The sequence below is a fragment of the Taudactylus pleione genome, unplaced genomic scaffold (genome assembly GCF_031769625.1).
Source record: "Taudactylus pleione unplaced genomic scaffold, aTauple2 ptg000201l, whole genome shotgun sequence".
In the NCBI taxonomy this organism is placed as follows: domain Eukaryota; kingdom Metazoa; phylum Chordata; class Amphibia; order Anura; family Myobatrachidae; genus Taudactylus; species Taudactylus pleione.
The window spans coordinates 41,671,399-41,693,074 of record NW_028284603.1 but is presented as its reverse complement, the minus strand read 5'-3'; the positions used below and the strand labels follow the sequence as shown (position 1 = coordinate 41,693,074).

At 43.2% G+C, this 21,676-nt stretch overlaps 1 protein-coding gene across 4 annotated transcripts in view; it reads left to right on the top strand.

Annotated features, from left to right (window-relative positions):
• RIN2 (Ras and Rab interactor 2) overlaps positions 1 to 21,676 on the top strand; it is a 168,121-nt gene that overhangs the window by 66,748 nt on the left and 79,697 nt on the right. For all 4 annotated transcript variants that reach the window (XM_088477342.1, XM_088477343.1, XM_088477344.1 and 1 more), the window contains one exon: positions 14,135 to 14,235. In XM_088477342.1, the coding sequence (XP_088333468.1) occupies positions 14,135 to 14,235 (101 nt within the window). The remainder of the gene's footprint in view (positions 1 to 14,134; positions 14,236 to 21,676) is intronic.

The following is a 21,676-nucleotide window of genomic DNA, read 5'->3' as shown; positions in this document are numbered from 1 at the left end:
TGTAATGAACCTGCAGAACGAGGCTGACAGTATGTTCAGATAACCTTGGGCAGATGACCTGTATATAATGTAATAAACCTGCATAACGAGGCTGACCGTGTGTTCAGATGAACTTGAGCAGAAGACCTGCATATAATGTAATGAACCTGCAGAACGAGGCTGACAGTGTGTTATGAAGAACTTGGGCAGAAGACCTGTATATAATGTAATGAACCTGCAGAACGAGGCTGACAGTGTGTTCAGATGAACTTGGGCAGAAGACCTGTATATAATGTAATGAACCTGCAGAACGAGGCTGACCGTGTGTTCAGATGAACTTGAGCAGAAGACCTGCATATAATGTAATGAACCTGCAGAACGAGGCTGACAGTGTGTTATGAAGAACTTGGGCAGAAGACCTGTATATAATGTAATGAACCTGCAGAACGAGGCTGACAGTGTGTTCAGATGAACTTGGGCAGAAGACCTGTATATAATGTAATGAACCTGCAGAACGAGGCTGACCGTGTGTTCAGATGAACTTGAGCAGAAGACCTGCATATAATGTAATGAACCTGCAGAATGAGGCTGACAGTGTGTTATGAAGAACTTGGGCAGAAGACCTGTATATAATGTAATGAACCTGCAGAACGAGGCTGACAGTGTGTTCAGATGAACTTGGGCAGAAGACCTGTATATAATGTAATGAACCTGCAGAACGAGGCTGACATTGTGTGATGATGAACTTGGGGAGAAGACCTATATATAATGTTATAAACCTGCAGAACGAGGCTGACTGTGTGTTCAGATAACCTTGGGCAGATGACCTGTATATAATGTAATAAAACAGCAGAATGAGGCTGACAGTGTGTACAGATGAACTTGGGCAGAAGACCTGCATATAATGTAATAAACCTGCAGAACGAGGCTGACAGTGTGTTATGATGAACTTGGGGAGAAGGAACTGTATGAAGTTACAATTAAAATGCTAAATATTTTGTAAAGGTTGCAGGAAAGCATGTACACTATGTAGACAAAAGTGATTGGACACTGACAGCAAATCGATCAACGAGATTTTACTGACGTCAGTACTTTGTAGGTCCACCACGTGTAGTGATTACTGCAGACACCCTTCTTGGCAAACTGTCCCCAAGTTCCTGGACAATAGCAGGCAGCATATTTTGCCATTCCACTTCAAGTACATTGACCGACTGTGACACTGAAGAAGGTCGAGTCGGCCTAGAATGCACCTGTCACTCCAATTTGTCCCAGAGGTTCTCAATGAGGATAAGATCTGGGGCGGGATGCACTGACATAGTGCAGTACATACCGCCAGAAATCGCATTCGTACTGATCGCATATGCACTAACATATGCGATCAGTTCAGCAAAGGACAGCTCTTCCGATAAGAGCTGTCCTTTGTGATCAGCACTGCGCCCTGGACTTCCGGGTTTATAACCCGGGAGTCAATCTGGGCATGGGCAGAGTGGTGCGGCAGCCGCGGGGCATGCTGGGAGGGATCTCAAACCAGAGCGATGCGGTAGATGCCCATAGGTTTCTATAGGGTAACGCCAGCATACCCTCCACATTGGAGCCCGGTGGCCACTCAATCGTGGATATGGATAATGTGGTAAAACCCCGAAAAGAGGGTTTTTATTTCATTTTCCATATAGTGCATCCCGCCCCTGGACTCTGAGCTGGCCAGTCGATCAGGGTTGCAGAGTTTTCTGTATACAAGCCCGGCGTCGCCCTGGAAATGATAGGTGGCATTGTCGGCCTCCCTACAAAGTTTTCTTCTGAAAACCGTCACATTAGTGGCCATTTGGAGCTTGTGTGCAATGGTATGCATTTCGCTTGCGCCGGGGTCTCCAATCACTTGTGTCTACACAGTGTACAATTCAATACATTAAAAGTGAAGGTAAAAAAAGAAAGAACGAGTAGGCATGAAATGGTTGCTATAAACATGTTACAATACAATATGTGTTTATTCTCCCCTCCCAGAAGACATTATAGGTATTAATATGTGTATAACAAAGGTGAACTTTTAAACCAGGCAATGTCCCAGAAAGACAAGCTTAAGAAAATAAGGCACAGTCAGAACACTTTGAGCTATTAGTACAACAGATGCTCAAATAAATTGTTCAGTGTGTTTACTTTTTAGAATTATCTTCCATTAGCCAACCTTTCAGTCTACATGGGGTATAACTGGGGAATTTCTATCATGAAAGTGCATCCGCATAACATTAGGGTAAACTTTCCAGCTGCTTTAAAATGATCTGAATGTTGTGCACTTTTTACATTCAGGTCTTATTGTTAATATTTTTGTAGTAATGTTATTTTTATTTTAAGAACGTTATGTTTTATGTTGGTAAGTACATTGTAGTTTGTCATGTAGAAATTGTTTGATTAATAAAGTTTTAAGTTTAATGTTTTATTGATTTGGAATTTAAAGTCTCTTCAGGGATGACTGCGTGAACAGTGTATGATACTTGGGTCTCAATGGGGTTAACTGGTTCAATTTACTAAGCCTTGGATAGAGAGAACGTGAACGGAGATAAAGTACCAACCAACCAGCTCCCAAATACCATCTTACAATTTGTGTTTGAGAAATGACAGGAGCTGATTGATTGGTACTTTATATCTCTCAACTTTACCTCTCTCTGAGGCATAGTACATCTACCCCTGTGTATGAAGCAGTGAAAAGAATGGAGAAGTTGCCCATAGCAACCAATCAGTTTTGAAGTAGCATTTATCAAGTACAGTCTATAAAATAATAGGTAGAAGCTGATTGGTTGCTATGGGCAACTTCCCTACTGGTCCACTTTCCCCCACACTTTTCACTGCTTGATACATAAACCCCACTATGTGATTTCTCTTGCTTAATTCACTTATGGACCTGCATTCAAGCTCCCTAGGCGGTAGATCTTGGGTTCTACAACCTTTATAAGTCTGAGGGCTATTTTGGGAGATTCTACTCATTTGAAGGAGCTGCAAGAAAATGATAACTTGCTACAGGAAAAGAAGATCTTGCAGTTAAGCCATGCCTCTCAACATTAATGTCCCCATTGGAATAGAAGCATGTGCACCGCCATCGGTGTCCTTACCATTACAACAGTTACTGCCTCTAGCAGCAGAAATACTGCAGATTTCATAGTCGTTCATACAAGTTGTGGTTCTTTTTGGAGGGGGAGCAGCTGCAATGTACCCGGTCCTGTCTTGTGCCTTTCAGAAGGTAGCACAGCATGTAAAGGGCAGTAGTATTCCTAATGGGGCATGGCCACACCACCACATGCTTGGTAATGCCCCTAGTAGGCAGACATTGCCCATATACTTCTGTGATGTCAGCCTCATTCAGTTGGAGAGAAGTTGGCGGGTCTGATGGAAATGTTCACAGTCAATGCAAGTTCAATAATGTTCAAAAAAGTTCTTACACTCTAATAATTCAATAAAGATGATGTCCTTCATTCATATCCTTGGGATCTTCAGAGACGTTTATTCCTAATTGATTCCCAGGTTTTTTCTTTCTCAAATATAAGAAAACCAAGAATACATAGTGCAATATTGTAAAACATCAAAAATTAGGTTTATTTGCACATCTTACTCACATTTAAAAATCATATATCAAGCATATCACACCAACATGGTGTATCAAGGGATATCCACACAACTGGTTACCCTCCCAGATGATATGAGGAAAATTGGGGCGTCTAGACTTCCGGATCTCCGTCCTCCCACTTTTCTCCCTGGTCCAAATGCGTGGTAAAATGAAATTGCCTACTGTACTTATATCACCAGCTTAACGTGTTGCGGAACAAAGAAGCTTGATGATACCCCCAATAAGTTCCCCTATGTATACCCATAAGAATGAGGATACTTAGAAAAATTTCCATCTTTGGATTCCAAGGACAGACTTTCTGTAAGGTCCGGAAGGTGATGCGATATGACCACTTCCGGTCAGGACGGCTGGAATACATGGCGAGTTGTGACTGCGTCACTTCCCACCATGTGGCTAAGAGAGTTTGTCAGGAAAAGCGGAACCAAGCTGTAGAAAATTATGGTAAGGTAGATTACGCACCAAAACCCATAGAAAGAAAACTGACTCTAATGGTTACATCGAAAACACCAGCCAGCATCACAAAAATTGGCTTGATGGAGTCCCGTTTAATCCGCATAAATTGACTAAACGCAACTGCACAGAAAGTGAGATTTGTAAAACCCAAATGGAGGAAATGGGAAATCGTTTTAAAGAAAAAGGAAATTAGAATTCTCTTTTAGAAAAAGCACAACAAAGGATTAGTAAGATAGAGAGAGAGGATTTATTAGGTGAGAAAAAAGCCAAGGAGTTAACTGATAAGAATATCAAGTTTGCTCTTAGAGGAGATTGTGGAGGCTCCTTACTTATATTTCACAGACAGCGATCCAGGTGATTGGGCAGATGATTTTAAATAGATTGTTTTGTTGTATACTGATGGAAAAGTTGGTTAGATGAGTACATAAGTTGGTCAGACAGTTGATTAGTTGGATGAAAATTGGTTAGATGTGTGGTCAGGTTAAGCTGTATTGTGTCTCTACTGACAAATTTGCCTCAGTAGAGAGAGAAAAAAAAAAAGTTTTGACAGTAAAATGACAATGGGGATGTGGACCATATAGATCTATGCCAGGGGTGGGCACATTAATGTAGTGACAGAATTTTACGCTGGCTTATCAATCACTGCTCGGAGCTAGGATTATAGTTTCCCCACCAAACGTCCAGGAAATCAGATTTTATCCTCCTTTGAGAATTATACCCCTTTTCCACCTAAGTCCCGGGTCTGACCCAAGATTTGGAACACAGAGCCTGATTCAGAGATGGACGCACACAAGCGGCTGTGCAGATCTGTCCAGCTCATATGCAGACACCTCCTTGCTGTATTTGCAATCCCAGAGCCGTGACTGACGTCGCAAGCTGGGATCACAATCGCAACCGATGGTCGTGTTGGTTGCTCCTTTGGTCAGGCTGAGGGAGCTGAAACTTCCGAACGGGTGCTAGTCATGTAATAGGCCCAGGAATCTGCATCTGCCGACGCAGACCCTGGTCTCGTCCCTCCTGGAAAATGTGGATGACACCCCCCTTCTGGGAACGATGATCAGTTACGCCCCTGCTCCGTCTCCCAAACGCCGCAGCATGTCAAGCATGCTGCAGCCTGGGAGGTCTGCGGGCATAATCACAGGACCCATTATGAACATGCGCAGGCACAGACCCAGAAACATCGGAGATATACGTTCATCATCTAATGCGATCCGGGTTATTCACGGGTGCAGTGACGGCACTTGGAGATGGACATCATCTCCTTGCGCCAGAACGCAGCTCTCCCCGTGCTGTAAACAGGTCTCTGGTCAGATGACCCGGGTTACCCATTTACAGTGAGCCTTACTTGCTAGTAGGATTGGCCTCTCAGGTATCTGGACCCGGGTGGAGCCTTGTACACTGACAAATATCCCGGGTTGATACGCGTTCATGTGCAATAACCCGGGATTTTCAGGTCAGTGGAAAAAGGGTATAAATTGGCAGCTGTCGCACTGGGACCTTGCATCGCCACCCTCTAGGTAAATGCAATCATAATATATAGGATTTCATGGCAGGGAGAAGGAGCCCAGCAATAGGCCGCTTGGTACTGTCAATAAGAGTTGATATCATGCCCGACCTTTTCTACTCTACTTCTCTGGCCACATCCCTAATGGTTCAGCCACATCATACAAAGATTTGGCGTGTACCTCTCCTTCCTCCATATTGGCGCTGATACATGGATGCCAATGTAACTATGACAAGTACTGATATTAGTCCTTTGGTCTAAACGGAAGAAACTAAACTAATCTAATTTATTTTGTAAATTCTAAAATCTGGTTTCTTGAATAACATTTTTTCTTTGATTGCCTCTGCATCCAGTCTTTATTTTTAGCTAGCAATGACACTGATTCATCCAGTGGGGTTTTTTTATAACCTGGCTCCTCTCCAAAGACCTTCTGTACAGTAGCAGGAAGTAGCTGGAAGGATGTAAAGCAGAACTCTATTTTGTCTCTCAGTGTTTTATAGGAGCCTCAAACATACATAGCAACAGTAACACAATGTTGAGCCATTTTATTACATGCAATTATGAAAACAAAATTGAAAAGTAATGGAAAGCAGAGTTGGGCTGCATCAAACACAGTACTGCAGAATACAACAGTTCTGGATTGGGCTTGCAAAGCAGAGTGCATAGGAAGATCTCGTACTGCATAGACACAAATGCACCCTTGCAGCATGCATATGTATGAATTCAAGGGTATAGGAACCACCTGCGGCCATACCGCCCTTTTGGGTATTGAACAAATAGAGATGAGAAAGCAACCAATTAACTGTTTGTGCAATGTAACTTATTTTGTGTAGGGTTGCTATTCTCATTATTCTATTATAGTAGGCATCTGTCTGTTTGTTCGGACTAATCTCGAGAACCACTGGACGGATTTTGATGCAGTTTACACTATTCTATAGAGCATTTGTTGAGGAAGGTTTAGGTGTATGAAACATTAATGTATGACAAAAGGAAACCGAGCAGTGACGATTGTAGTGAAGTAAGTCAATGAAAAAACGGACGTCCGAGGGCTTTCTTGGCTTACAGTGACTAAAACAATAAAGACATATCACAACGATGGACTTTATTTTACACCATGTAGAGATTGATACGTTGTATCTGGTTCTCCAGAAAAATTGATCTAAGCCCTATTTACTGACACAAAATTTAAGTTTTTCCCTTTTTTTACCGTTCCTTATTCATTTATGGCATGACAATATATAAAGCACGGGGACAGACACTTAACGTTGTTGGAGTTAACCTAAGTGGACAACTTTATGGACAACTTTATGTGGCCCTTTTGCATGTCACATCAAAACTAAATCTTTTCATGTTGGCATCAGGGAAAAAACTAATGTTGTCTACAAGGCAATCTTATAAGACCTCGGTTAAAAAAGGCTATCCTGAGGTGGTGGATGGGAGACACAAGAGACCTGAGTTTTAGCACAGTATTCCTTAATTGACCTTTTTATATATAACCTATTTCTATATGCTGTTGTGAAATGTTTTTGCTGTCAACTGCTGCCGTTGACTATTTCACGGATATTCTCTTTTGTTTACTTTTGTTTATTATGTTGATATATTCAAATGTATCAATGTTTTGATTTTTTTTTCTTTACATATGAATCTTAAATGAAAACAGTCTAAAAAGATAGATTTTTTTTTTTTTTTTACATCAATTTTTTTCTGTTATATTTAACAGATGTAGTATTGTGGCAGTACAAGTATAACCGTGATCTTTGTTACATGTAAGCTTCCCTGTGCAAACCATGTGTTAGAATGATGGGCAAAGTGCACAGTTTTGTCTATGCTTTTAGCTGGTGTTGATTTCTTAACGCTGTGTTTGAGATCCCTTATTTTTCTTGACCGGAAATGCCTCTCTCGGAAAGGGAATGAGAAAACAATGCCCAACTTTTGAGACAGGAAGTACTCATCCCCGGTTTATGCTACCTTAAAAACATAAGATTAAAAGGCATGAGTCACAGTTACACATCTTAGTGGATTTAGTGGTACATCTGTGATTTGCTTATAAGTGTTATTAGGTGATTTTTATTTGCTATTATATCTTCTCTTTGTGATGGCTGAAAACATTTTAAGTGACTTTCATGAAATGTATTGGCTGCCTGAGATCCTGCTTAATTTCAGTATAATATTATAGGATATTTATGAAAATTAGTGGCAGGGGAAAATTGTATGCCAATCAGTCAGAGGTCCTGTACGAATGACTTAAGGTTCACATGGGCATCGAGCTGAAATTGAGATAGGGCCTATTCTGTGCTTCCACAGGGGTGTGACCACCACACAGCAGGGGTTTTGCTAGTAATATGGGGGTGTACAGGCCTGGCAACAGGGGGGTACAAAGGGAACACATGTACAGGGCCCCGAGATTGCGAGGGAGGGGAGGAACAAAGTAATGAGTGGTGTATCAAGTTGGAGCAACGGTCAGAACAGCAGAGGGGGGTGGGCTGGCCAGAGCGGAGGGCAGTACTGAAAATTAGGTGCCCTGGCATATGTATATATGTGTGTGTGTGTGTGTGTGTGTGTGTGTATGTATATATATATATATATATATATATATAATTAGTTCACTCTAGCTCTGGCGGCAGGCAGGGTGCCGGAGCTAGAGAAGGGGGCATGGTCATTGAAAAGGGGGCATGTCTATAAGATGTCACCCTTTTCGTCACTCTTGGGGGCGTGCCCGGCACTTACGGACACGCCGGGCAGCCCCCAAGAGCTGCTGACAGGGAGAATTCACTGGTGGTGGCCGGGTCACCGCACATTTCCCTACCCGCGGGACACTGCGACCAGGCTGTGAGGGCAGGGCGCTTTTTTTATAGTGCCCCGCTATATATATATACATATATATGTATGTGTGTGTATATGTATGTGTGTGTATATATATATATATATATATATATACCATGCTTGCCTACTTTTGAAAAAGCATTTCAGGGAGATTATGGAAGCAATATATATGAGGGCGGCGGTAAAGTGGGCGCGTACTGCTACATATGAGAGGCGTGTCATATAATATACATCAAAATGTAAACAAGCCCAAAAGCAGTTGGAAAGATCTATTTTTTTATGAAAACACACTGATACTTTACAGAAAATGCATGTAGCCATAGGAATCATTGTGCCTTATGACCAATGCAGGGAAATGATACTAATCAATTTGAATGTAAATTTCTCTGTTTATTTTTATATATAACATATTCATATTCATTATGGGGATAAAGCAGAATCAGGGAGATTGCTATGCTCTTCAGGGAGACAGGGAGATTGCTACTGTTTCAGGGAGTCTACCTGACAATCAGGGAGAGTTGGCAAGTATGATATAGACCAGGTGTGGGGAACCTTTTTTCTGCCAAGGGCCATTTTGATATATATATAACATTATTCGCGGGCCTGGTGCATTCCAGGCCCCCTCCATGTAACGTCACACGGGGGCCGGTCCACAGTTGCCAGTGATTACAGCGGTTCCCACCATAGACTTCAATGGAGATTTCACACCATTGAAGTCTATGGAGGACACAGGCTGTGCTGTGCGACGGAGATGACCGCTGATTGGCTGGCAGCTCCTGCAATGACTGGGCACATGTGGGCCCCAGTTATTCGTGCGAAGGAAGGGTATGTGTAAACACATACCTTTCCTCCTGTCCGACATTGTTTCGGGTTTCTGCGTTTTTTATTCTAACCCCCTGGATGCCTACAGGGACTGAAGAGGACATAAACAATGCATAGGAGAGGTGAGTATGGATTTTTTATCACAGGTACCCTATGGGCTTTAAATAGCCCAGTGCTGGTTCTTAAAATACAGGGACCCCTACACATTTTGGCCCCTGTATTTTAAAAACTAGCACAGGCTGCACAGAGCCCAGGGCTGGTTATGCTTCTGGGGAGGGGTGCACGTATTTTTGTTTAAAACAGACAGAAGCCTTCACAGATCTCACTGATCTGTGAAGGCTTCTGTATAATTTGCACCTTTTAATACTAGTCGCATTAAAGGTATGAGTTTACATAGGGAAATACTCGCACAGATTCGCATTGTGTAGTAGCCTCGAGCTCAAAAGTTCGTAGGCTATTACATTTGCGAGTCCCGGCACCAACTCGCACCTTCTAAAAATGCGAGGAGGTGCGACATAGATTTTTACTTTAACTCTAACCCTATTCCATTTGGCCCCATATGTTGCAAAAAGGATAGGATGACACAGCTGTATGTTAAGTACATCTATGTTGCTATTAAAAAGAGGTTAGATTGTGGGTTGGTGCCATTTGTTTGGATAGCGGTATATTTCTGAAAGGAACCTGCCTTTTTGAAAACATGAGCCATACCTCCAACTTCTCGAGTTGGGGACAAATATGCGTGTTACAAAACTTCGAAGTGTTCAATAGTCACATGTCACGGATCGATTGTCCCCTGTGCCTTTCCCCTCCCCTAAAACCACCTTTTCAATGCCACTGTGCCTAGCACCCATTCGCTTAAAGAGCTGAAGTGAGCTGGATATACCTCTCACCCTCCAGAGCAATCAGGACAAAGCTGACAATCGGCACTGTCCTGCATAAATCAGTACAGTACAGTTAGTAGGTATATAACATGATGGTCTGCTCCCCATCTTCCTACTTATATTCCAGTTACAGTAGTGGCTGATTTATATAATTTGTATTAATTAACCCTCTTGCATCACTTAATTTATTCAGACTTTCTGTAATTGGAAAATAAATAGCATGCACAGGAACAAAATTGTGTATACTGCGTAAACTGGGTCACATTGGATGGTAAATTATACCACTGAATGTAAAGTGACAGGTATAATACCAGAGCATATTGTTTATAATTCTAAAAATAACGAGGTGTTATGATTTACTATGGTCATTTCCTAACATAGCACATATGTGCACTAATTTACAGCAGCCAATTAGCCATTTCATCTACTGGAGCTTGCATGAGTAATAATATGTAATTGCTTGTTAGCTGGTTAGAGTTAGTGCAGATATACCATTATGCACGGATTTGGAGTTGTACGTGATTTTTAGCAACTGCGCAGCCGCATGTATCAAAACTGGGCACGTGCATCTGTTTGTGACTCAGAGTCGTTTCAGTTGCAGCTGAAAGGGTCTACCTGGGCGGCAACAAGGTATTGGCACATTGGTAAGTGTGCCGTGGGCGTGTAGACGAAATTGCAGGATATTCAGGGGTGAGCGTACGCAGATGCAGAGGTGTATCTACCCATTGGCCAGGATGGCACTCGCCAGGGGCGCCGGCCAAAGGGGGGGCGCCATCTGACAGTGCCACCAGCAGCCCCCAGTAGCGGTCCCCCCTATACAGTGTGTATATATATTATATATATATATACTGTATAGGGGGGGCCGCTACTGGGGGCACGTTATGGTGGGGGGATGGCCGCTACTGGGAGCACTGTATAGGGGGGGCGCTATTGGGGGCACGTTATGGGTGTGGGGGGCAGCTAATGAGGGCACTGTATAGGGACTACTACTACTGGGGGCAATGTATAGGGTGGACTACTACTGGGGGCAATGCATAAGGTGACTACTACTGAGGGCACTGCATAGGGTGGACTACTACTGGGGGCACTGCATAGGGTGGACTACTACTGGGGGCACTGCATAGGGTGGACTACTACTGGGGGCACTACTGCATAGGGTGGACTACTACTGGGGGCACTGCATAGATGGGACTACTACTGGGGGCACTGCATAAAGGGGACTACTACTTAGGGCACTGCATAGGGTGGACTACTACTGGGGGCACTGTAAAAAGGGGGCTACTGATGGGGGCACTGCATATAGGGGACTACTACTGGGGGCACTGCATAGGGTGGACTACTACTGGGGACACTGCATAGAGGGGACTACTACTGGGGGCACTGCATAGAGGGGACTGCTACTGGGGGCACTGCATAGGTGGGACTACTACTCAGGGCACTGCATAGGTGGGACTACTACTGGGGGCAATGAATAAGGCTGACTACTACTGGGGGCACTGCATAGAGGGGACTACTACTGGGGGCACTGCATATAGGGGACTACTACTGGGGGCACTGCATATAGGGGACTACTACTGGGGGCAATGAATAAGGGGGACTACTACTGGGGGCACTGCATAGGGGGGCTACTACTGGGGGCACTGCATAGAGGGGACTACTACTGGGGGCACTGCACAGAGGGGACTACTACTGGGGGCACTTGCTGAAATAATGGGGGGTGCCAGTCCATTACCTTGCCACGGGTGCTCGGATCCCTAGATACATCCCTGCGCAGATGTGATGATGGCTACTTACACAAGCAGATGTATAGGGTTGCTGCAGCCACATATATGCGCCCAGCTCAGGTGAATATCCGCATTTATTCCTGAGGACGCAATGCGGCAGCCGACTTTCGCGCACATCTTAATCAGCAAATTACTTATTAAATATCCTCTGCTTTGTAAAACTTGACAATTCAGTTTGGGGTTATAAGGGTCTAAGCAGCATCTGGATCCAACCAAATACTTACAATCTGAGCAAACAAATCCAAATCCTGTTTTCCAATCGGTTTTAGTTTATGGGATGTTGATTTATCACTTCCAGTAGCTAAAATGCCAATATGATTTATAAGTAACAACCTTCCTGCTTTACTTTGATATGCAAATTAAAATTGTTTAATTCAGACTTAAGTTTTTATTAAAGGTTTTTGCAATGAAACAAAGCTTAAAACTGACATATTGTAATGTCTCCCATTATCATTTTTACTTCTCTGTGTAAATAATATGCATATGAGACCATTTTGCAATAACGTATTCAATCAATGTCCTGTCCTTGCAAGTACTCGCACCAAATATTATCTTGAATGTATTAATGTGCTAACGTTATCTTGTGTGAAATCGCGTGCATTTGACTTCTTCTGTTACGCATGTATATGACATCATTGAGACCTCTGTGTACAATGTACCACATTTGGGCACTGGATGTTCTTTTCAATTTTTTTTCTTAACCTGTTGTTCCAAATACGTATTTGGGTCTCGATTTGGCCTTATGTGCGTGGTATTATAAATCTCAATACAAACACATGTAATTTAAAACGTCAACAACAAAAAAATGAAAAATTCAAACTTTATTTCAAGCATACATAGGAATTGATAATATAGTGTCTGATTCCCTGTTGTTATTACTATTATCCAATCAAACTGTCTGGGGCACACAGGGGCGCTGAGAGGGGTGTGTGTGATTACCCAGGTTCGTGCTTGTTGGAAGGTCCTGCGCCCTGTCCCCAAGCCTCCCCTTCCTTCTTACCTGTCAGCGGCAGCAACCTCTCCCCAGACGTGGGTCCATGGAGGCTGCTGTCTCCTCTGTTTGTATGATGTGTATGGGGGGGCAATCATACTGATCGCCATCATCCCCCCTTCCCTAGCCCAGATCTTCCTGGCCCTGCTCTCCACAGTCCTTGGGGCACATACAGATGTGTCCTTATACACAGTAGCTCAAGGCGTGCCAATAGCCCCTCTCGGAGTGCCATGTCCTGTGTGACTCAGACGCACAGAGAGTCTCTTTCGCTCAGATGTACTAACCCTTGGAGAGTGATAAAGTGCTAACCAATCAGCTCCTGTCAGTTTACAAGCTGATTGGTTGGTACTTTATCACTCTCCACTTTATAACTCTCCAAGGGTTAGTACATCTGCCTTATTTGGATAATTACAGGAGAACAACTAGATGTGACAAAACTACATTGCTAGCGTACAATGACCACTGGAGCTTGCAGTATTTGTACATATGTGTGTGACTGAGTCTGAATGTGTGTAAAAGGGCTCCAATACATGTAGCTGCAGCTTCTCCTCCCACCAAATTCCGTTGTCCTTCATCTATAACTTTGTGTTATACTAATTCCTGTGCAATTACAGTCGCAGCCTAGCGGCTCTGGTACACGGTGAATGGCTTTTGGCGGTGTCTGCAATGCGGCTAAGTTGCAACATTTTAAAACATTATGGTGATCTACTCATCCCATGCTGGGTATATTGCGCCATATGTCATAAAGATGGTCAGTGTATGAGGACACATCTGTAGCTGTCCAAAAGTTAGTAGCAAACAACGTCCCCTAGCGCAACAATGCAGTAAGAAATGTCACCTCTCATAAATGATCTGTTCCATCATGAACTATTATGTTCTACAATTAGGAGGACTGTCATAAAGATCATCATCATCATCATCATCAATACTTGTTTTCTAAGACATTGTGGAGCAATTTCTCATTATCTTTGCTTGAAGATCTTCACGTATTAGTGTAAATGTCTCTTACATATTAATAGTAATGTTGTCCCTATCACAGAGGGCAGGCAGGCAGTACTTTTCTTGCGTGTGTGTGTTGTACAATTGAAAATGTTTATTCTGCTGCATCCTCTGAGCCCGTGGCTCTGATTCATCATTTGCTGTGTTTGGGGAAGTTTAGGGTGTACAGTACTGATATGCAGTGGTTGCTGTCTGTTCACAAGAAAGTGACCCAACCTGCCTGGAGTTTGCTAACACGCCTCTTCCAGCCAACTCACGTCAGTGTGTTTTCTCCTTTCCCAGCTCATTGACACCATTGCCACAGAGATCGGGGAACTTAATCAGGATATGGTACAGACAGAATTCAGTGTCCACTATGAAGAGGAGCCCGCCAGCTGCTTGAGGTGATTAAAAGATATATAATTAATAGACAAATAGGTCTGTAAGAGCTGCGTGTTCTGGAACTTTAACCCTACAGTACATTTGAAGGCACTGGATTTGTTTGCTGATGAATTTCAGTGGTGAGTGAGTGATCTTAGTTTACACTACTATTTACACTTTGCACTACTACTGCTGGCAGATAGGATCATACAATAGGTTTTGGGCATGTTTTGGAAGAACATAGATAAAAAAATGTGTACCCTAGTGTTATTTACTAATTAGTACAAAGTTCTAAGAATACCAGCATTTTTTGTGTCCCCAGGATTTTGTGAGATCATTTTTCGATTCATCTGATGTATCACATGGGAATTGTAACAAGAATCTAGGTTTAAATATTTTGACAGAGACCAGTTTGTATTATCTCAGCATTGCTCTAATTTCCACCAGTGACACCATTAAGGGACAGAATTTCCATGGTGAATTTTGTTATTTACCACAGTAATTCATAAATACTTATATATCGTAACAATAGGCACTCACACGGGCTCTTTTGTCTCAGCAGTAGTTACACAGATGACTATTACAAGACTTAACACTGATAGTAAAATATTGTATGTGTGGCTATATACTGTAGGTTACTGACCTCAGAAGTGCATACAATGCATGTGTAATCTATCCAAACTGTTATAAAACAAACACTTTCAAATCATGCTGGAAACTGTTATTAATGAGGGCATGAAAAGGTGGAAGCATTTTATTACATGAATATTATATAGCATTTACCACAGGTTACAGCTTACTCTCCACTGATTTATGTCATTTTCATTGTTTTAAAGGACACGTGTACCTTTGTGATCTTTTACCAGTCAGTATTTGTATTTAACAAATTACATTGTGAAATTATGAAAGGAATGTTGAAGATTTGATGGTTGCATATGTAATTCTTATATAAAAAAAATGCAAATCTGAATAGTATATAAGTTATTATATGTATAAAAACTGGGCACGGCTATAGTAGTGTAACCTTTATTTCCGCGTGAAATGTATAAGTTCCTGCAATACATATTCTAAACATGTCACTTTGCCTTTATTTATGTGACTGGAAGTTCCAGTCTGGAACCCTCTAGTGTCTGGGCTGACGTTATTTGTACAACTGATTAGCCCTATGAAAGATTTCAGTGATTTGAGGATTTTTTTTATATGTTTTTGTGTGTTAGTATGGTGCACCCCGTTAAACCCCATCCCTTTCACTAATCGCAAATCATAAACAGGCCCAGGAGTATAAATGAGAGTAGAAACCACATATTTTCCATATTAATTATGTGATCACTGGCATGTAACCACTTACTAATATGCCCCACTCCACTTTCTATGCCCATCCCCCAAAATGTGGAATTTTGTACGTGGTGCATTAAAAAATAAGCTGATCTTAGTTTTGTTTTGTCAACGTTTCGATATATAATTACTGCTTCAATCTGATGATAGCGACAGAGTATTTATTACAGAATGTGATTTCAGTATCTATTAGGAGATCTGAAGTATAGAATATGACATATCTATCAGTATTTTGTAGGATTGATTTTATTGTGTTTTCACATCATCTTACATTATTTCAGGCTTGGGAAGGAAATAGTGTTAAGCTGGGTACACACAGAGAAGATGTTGGCACGATATGTCTTTTCCGATCCAATCGGAATGGTATATCTGCCGCATCGCTCAGTGTGTACGCCCAATATGCGTGCTCCTGTGGCCACTTGCGACATCGTTCGGTCAGCCGTGCTGCATGTCCAACTAGACAATATCGCAAGCGGGGGGCCGTTTGCAGATAATGAAGGACGGAACGAGGTATCGTTCCGTCGTTCATTACCTCGTTCATATATCGGCCCATCAGGCCGACATATCGGCTGGGTACATATCACTCAGTGAGTACTCCACTGCGTGGAGAATTTATTCTAGAAATAAAATATTAAAGATGTAAGAGATATTTGTAAGCTTCATCTAAGGCTAAAATGATAGTGCTGCTTTTGCAGCAGACCTACGCTTTCTGTAAATTGCCTAATTGAATTATTGAAATGGTTCATTTTCTCTGTCAGTAACCTCCCATAGGCCTTATAAGCACTGGTGATTGAATACTGAAAATTCCCTCACCAGTTACCCTCTGTCAAATGCTCCTGAATTAATGTGACTGGATATGGTGAAATTGAAAACAGTGGGTTTCAATGACACCTCCATTTGCATGCATCGTACTAGCATTAAACATTATCAAACATATATTTGTCATGCCAGTTGGTATAAGACTTTAATATGGAAATTATATAATGGATCAAGTAAATAATAGTGTTTTAGTAAATGTTTGAATTTGAATATAGAGTACTGTGATGTTCTGCTCACACCCAAAACCCCAGCTGTCAATCGTGGTACAAGCGTATGTGTATTTAGTACTAGAATGTTGTATTTCAGCTCACATCTATTTATTTCTTATTGATGGATTCAAATCTGTGCATATCATGGTTAAGTAAATAGTGAATGTACTAGTATCTGGATGGACAGTAATTAGATCGACAGTTAGTAGGTCGACTCCAGATGGTCGACATGGTCAAAAGTTCGACAGTGCAGAATGTCGACAGGGTTAAAAGGTCAACATAAAAATTGTTTACACTTTTTTATGGTTTTTCAACATTTTTAAGTGTAGGGTTTATTGTGAGGGTTAGGGTTAGGCACTTGGGGGAGGTTTTGGGTTAGGCACTTGGGTGAGGGTTTTGGTTAGGCAGCCGGTGGGGACGGTTAAGGTTAGGCACTAGGAGGAGGGTTAAGGTTAGGCACCAGGGAGAGGGTTAGGGTTAAGCACCAGCGGGAGGGTTACGATTAGGGTTAAATTACCAAAAAAGGTCAACCATTTTTGCGTTGACTATGTGACCCTGTCGACCTTTCAACACTATTGAATATTTGTCAGTCGACCTTTTTTTCGCTATCGACATTTTGGTCATGTTGACCAATTGCATGTCAACCATCTGGTTTTGACCTGTTGACTGTCGATCTATTTACTGTCGATCCATTATTCCACACCCAAATGTACTACCCAGTAAACCAGTATGCAATATTGAATACGGCTGGCACACAGTGTCAGGTGCTGGAACTGACAGGGAGATACTGGATGGCAAGTCATCTATAATTGCAGAGAGATGTACAACCATGGATAAGAAAACATATTTAGTAATGAAGAGGTGAAACACATTTCATTTCATTCACAAACATGTGTTCTTATTATTTATCCTTCTTTGTGTGGTTGGATTATAACCTGGACAACCAATACACCAGCACAGTTCATGAGATGCAGGACAAGATACACTGGCTTTAAAATAAATTCTGCTGCTAGGTTGCATTTCTAGCATGAGTTAGGAGCATGTAAACAGATATGAAAATAAAAATGATGTTTATAAATCAGACATAATGTACATAATAACTTGCTGTTTAATCTATGTACAGTAGTAAATTGAGTTTGAACTGTATTTGCTATATAACCAGTGGGTTAGAGCAGGGAGGGGAACCCTTTTTTTCTGCTGAGGGCCATTTTGATATAAATAACAGTATTCGCGGGCCCGGTGCAGGCCACGCCCCCTCTGTGTGACGTCACATGGCAGCGGGCCACAATCGCCGGTGATTACAGCAATCCCCAGGATGCTTCGGGGAGCTGTAAGGGCAGCAGTGTGACCGTCTGAAGCATTCTAAGGACGCTCCAGGTGGCACTGCTGCATAGATTCTGGCTGCAGGGTGCCATTCTATGCTCCCTGCTAGCCAGATGAGGCCAACAGAAAAAAGCTCAGAGGGCCAGACCAAATGGTTCTGCGGGCCTTATACGGCCACCAGGCCTGAGGTTCCCCATCCCTGGGTTAGAGGAAGGTTTCTAAGCACAAACAACTTCTTGATTTGCTAAAGGTGGCACTATATTTACCGTAATAACCAAACAAAAAATAAATGATATTACATTGGTATTTTGTTCCATCTTCCGAGGATTATGATCTTAGTCCATCTAGTAGAATTTAACATGCAAATAAAACAAAAATAATGTTTGACATAGTGTAATACATTTCTAATCTCGTACACCCTGTATTAGCACAGCGCACTGGAGCATGGTGAATAATCCTTCTCCAAATAGGTATAGCATAGCACCTCCTCATACCCTAAGTAGTAGTGCCTTTGCTTAGCATTGGATCAATATTCACCTTAAACAGTTTCTTTATCAAACAGGAAGAGCAGTTCTCACTGTTCCCCCATTCCTCTCCATTACGATTCCAAAAGAAAACAGAGATCTTGTGCGTCAATTCCTTTTATTACATCCACTTAAAAACTTGCATACACAAAAAATAATATTTAACCAAGTCTCTGAAAGTCCCAGCGTGCCTCCCAGATTCAAGCAGGTATGAGCCATATAACAGAGTCCTTTTAACAATGGGTCCTGGATCCCTCCTGGCTCTTCAGTCTGTCATACACAGGTCCAGTCTCTGATATAGGATGAGGTATCCTCAGGGCCGGATTAAGGTCTGTGGGGGCCCCTATTAAATATGGACGAAATGGGGGTATGCGCAATGGGGACCATATCGCTTGTAAGCGGTACATTGACAAACAGCGATAAGCTAAGCTCAGCGCTGTTTGTTAAATACTAAAAGGAGGACATAACCCCTTTAGCGAGTGAAATGGGGCCCATTGTCTCCACATGAAAAAAAAAAAACAAAGGCACACAAATGAACAAAATCACACAATATACACCAACAGGAAAAAAACACTTATTCACCAGTTGTGCAATCTTATCCACATTACACCGCACATAGTGCCCCTGATTCACATTACACCACATAGTAGTGTCCTTTTATTCATGTTATGACACACAGTAGTGCCCCTTTTTACACAATGCCCACAGTAGTGCCTCTTATACACAATGCCCACAGTAGTAGTGCCCCTAATACACATAATGCCCACAGTAGTAGTGCCTCTTATACAATGACCAGAGCAGTAGTGCCCCTTATGCAATGCCCCCATTAGTAATGCCCCCAGTAGTCATTCCCCCAGTAGTAGTGCCCCAGCTGTAATGCCCCTGTAGTAGTGCCCCTGTAGTAATGCCCCCTATGGCAGTGCCCCCAGAAGTAGTGCCCCCAATAGTAATGCCCCAGCAGTAATGTCCCCTGAAGTAGTGCCCCCAGATGTAGTGCCCCCAGTAGCAATGTCCCCAGATGTAGTGCCCCCAGTAGCAATGCCCCCAGATGTAGTTCCCCCAGTAGTAGTGTCCCCAGATGTAGTGCCCCCTGTAGTGAAGCTGCTTATACTGAAAAAAACCCCACTATACTTACCTTATGCCACGTCATGACGTCTCTCCCATAGGGCACTGCGGGAGCCGGAAGCCGGGCGCCCGGCTACTGGAGCCTCACTGCGGTGCCGGGGTTAGGCGGGCCGGAGGAGGCGGAACTGGTTCCGTCTCCCGTTGCGGCCCACTTTAACCCCTGGTGGTTGTGGGGACCCTTAATGTGTGGAGCCCAGGGACGACCACCCCTGTCGCCCACCTTTAATCCGGCCCTGCGTGTAACGTCAGGCTGGAGGAGAGCCCGGCACTCTGTCACTAGCTGGGTTTCCTCAGCCCTCTCCCGGAACTGAATGGATGCTGCGCACATGTGCGCAGCCTCCACTCAGCTACTCCGGGGTCCGGCAATTTGACCACCCACGGGACACTTCGGCCCACGGGTGGAACATTGGGACAGTGCTGTCCTGCTGAAATCGGGATGTTGGGAGGGGGTGCGCCCTCTATGTAGTGGCACCCATGTTCGACTGCACTGGTCGAACACCCTAAGAGACGGCCCTGCTTAGTGAGATATGATTACAGCTCTGCGATGAGCTACACCTTGTCATTTTTTGTTAGGCATGTAGCCTGTCCAACTGGCCTGCTCAATGAACGCCTTCTGCCTGCCATACAGACTGTTCGGTGCCCAGGGTTTGTGCGTATAAAGAAAATGACTTGATGACTAACTCATAACAATTATTATTTACCAAGTAAACATGTGCTATAGCTAGGCAGACATGCCAGTAAATGACACATATTTAAATTCAAATACAAACATTTCCTATTTGCCAGCATCTTATTAATCCGGGGAAACACAGAAAGCATCACAAACCATACTGGCCTACTTTTGAAAAAGCATTTCAGAGAGATTGTGAAAGTAACACCTATGAGCCATACATGCCGACATTTCACTCCCTCCTTGTCGGGCTTTCTCGGCGGGGGGCGGGTCGTGGCAAAAAGGGGTCGTGGCCCGGCGGTGACGAGCATTTTGGGGCGGAGCATGGGGGCATGGCATCGCGTCATCGCGGCTCCGCCCCTTCTTCACAATGCCGTTTTTAAAGGCATTGTGAGGCAGGGGGCGGGGCCGTGATGACGCGATTCGCGCTGAATTGCGTCATCACTGGCCCCTCCGCTGCCGGGATTTTTATAGTAAGTGCAGGGAGGGGGCGAACGAATCGCTGGTGCCCGGGAGGTTTGCCTGCCTTCCCGGGAGGTCGGGAGCGGCACCCGATTATCGGGAGGCTCCCGACCAAATCGGGAGGGTAGGCAAGTATGCTATGAGCGCTCGTTAAAGTGGGTGTGTACTGCTACATCTGGGAGGCGTGTCATAAAATTTACTTATACCCAAATGTAAACGAGCCCCAAAGCAGTTAGTAATATCTATTTGTTGATGAAAACACAGATACTTTTCAGGAAATGCAGGTAGCCATAGTGCCTTATAACCAATGCAGGAAATCATACTAATGATCCCATTTGAATGTTTATATCTATGTTGTTGGTTTGTTTTTTATTTACATAACAGCTTCATAGTTGGGGTAAGGTGTAATCAGGGAGATTGCGAGACTCTTCAGAGAGACAGGGAGATTGTTACTATTTTGGGGAGTCTCCCTTACAATCATGGAGAGTTGGCAAGTACGTCACAAACAGAGATCATTAGGATATAAATGTCTGCCTCTGTTGTACTTGTGTGTTTAGCTGTGGGATATTAGTGCTGACATGCTGTGTTTGCATGCATATAGTAGACAGTGTTGATGCTGCAGTACATTCCTAGTTCGTACTACACTAGCATGTATGTGTACATGAGAGAGGAGCCCTGAACTTGTACCGCTTCCTATACCCTGGCACATACCTGTAAGCTTTATATATGAGACACATCTGCAACTTGCAAGGTGATGTCACTGTCACATAATGGACAAATGCTCAGCTCTCCTTGCTGAGCTTTGAGCATCTATAACATACGGGTCAGAATTGTGCAATCTGCAGTTGTGAAACCACAAGTCTCAGCATGTCTTTAGTGCACTGAGGAGCATTAAGCAGATGCTGATTTTAGCCAACCAGCAACTAGTAGCCTAAAACTGCCCCGGGTTAATACTTTATACAGATTGCTTATTGCCCAGAGGAGCTCATCTCCATTT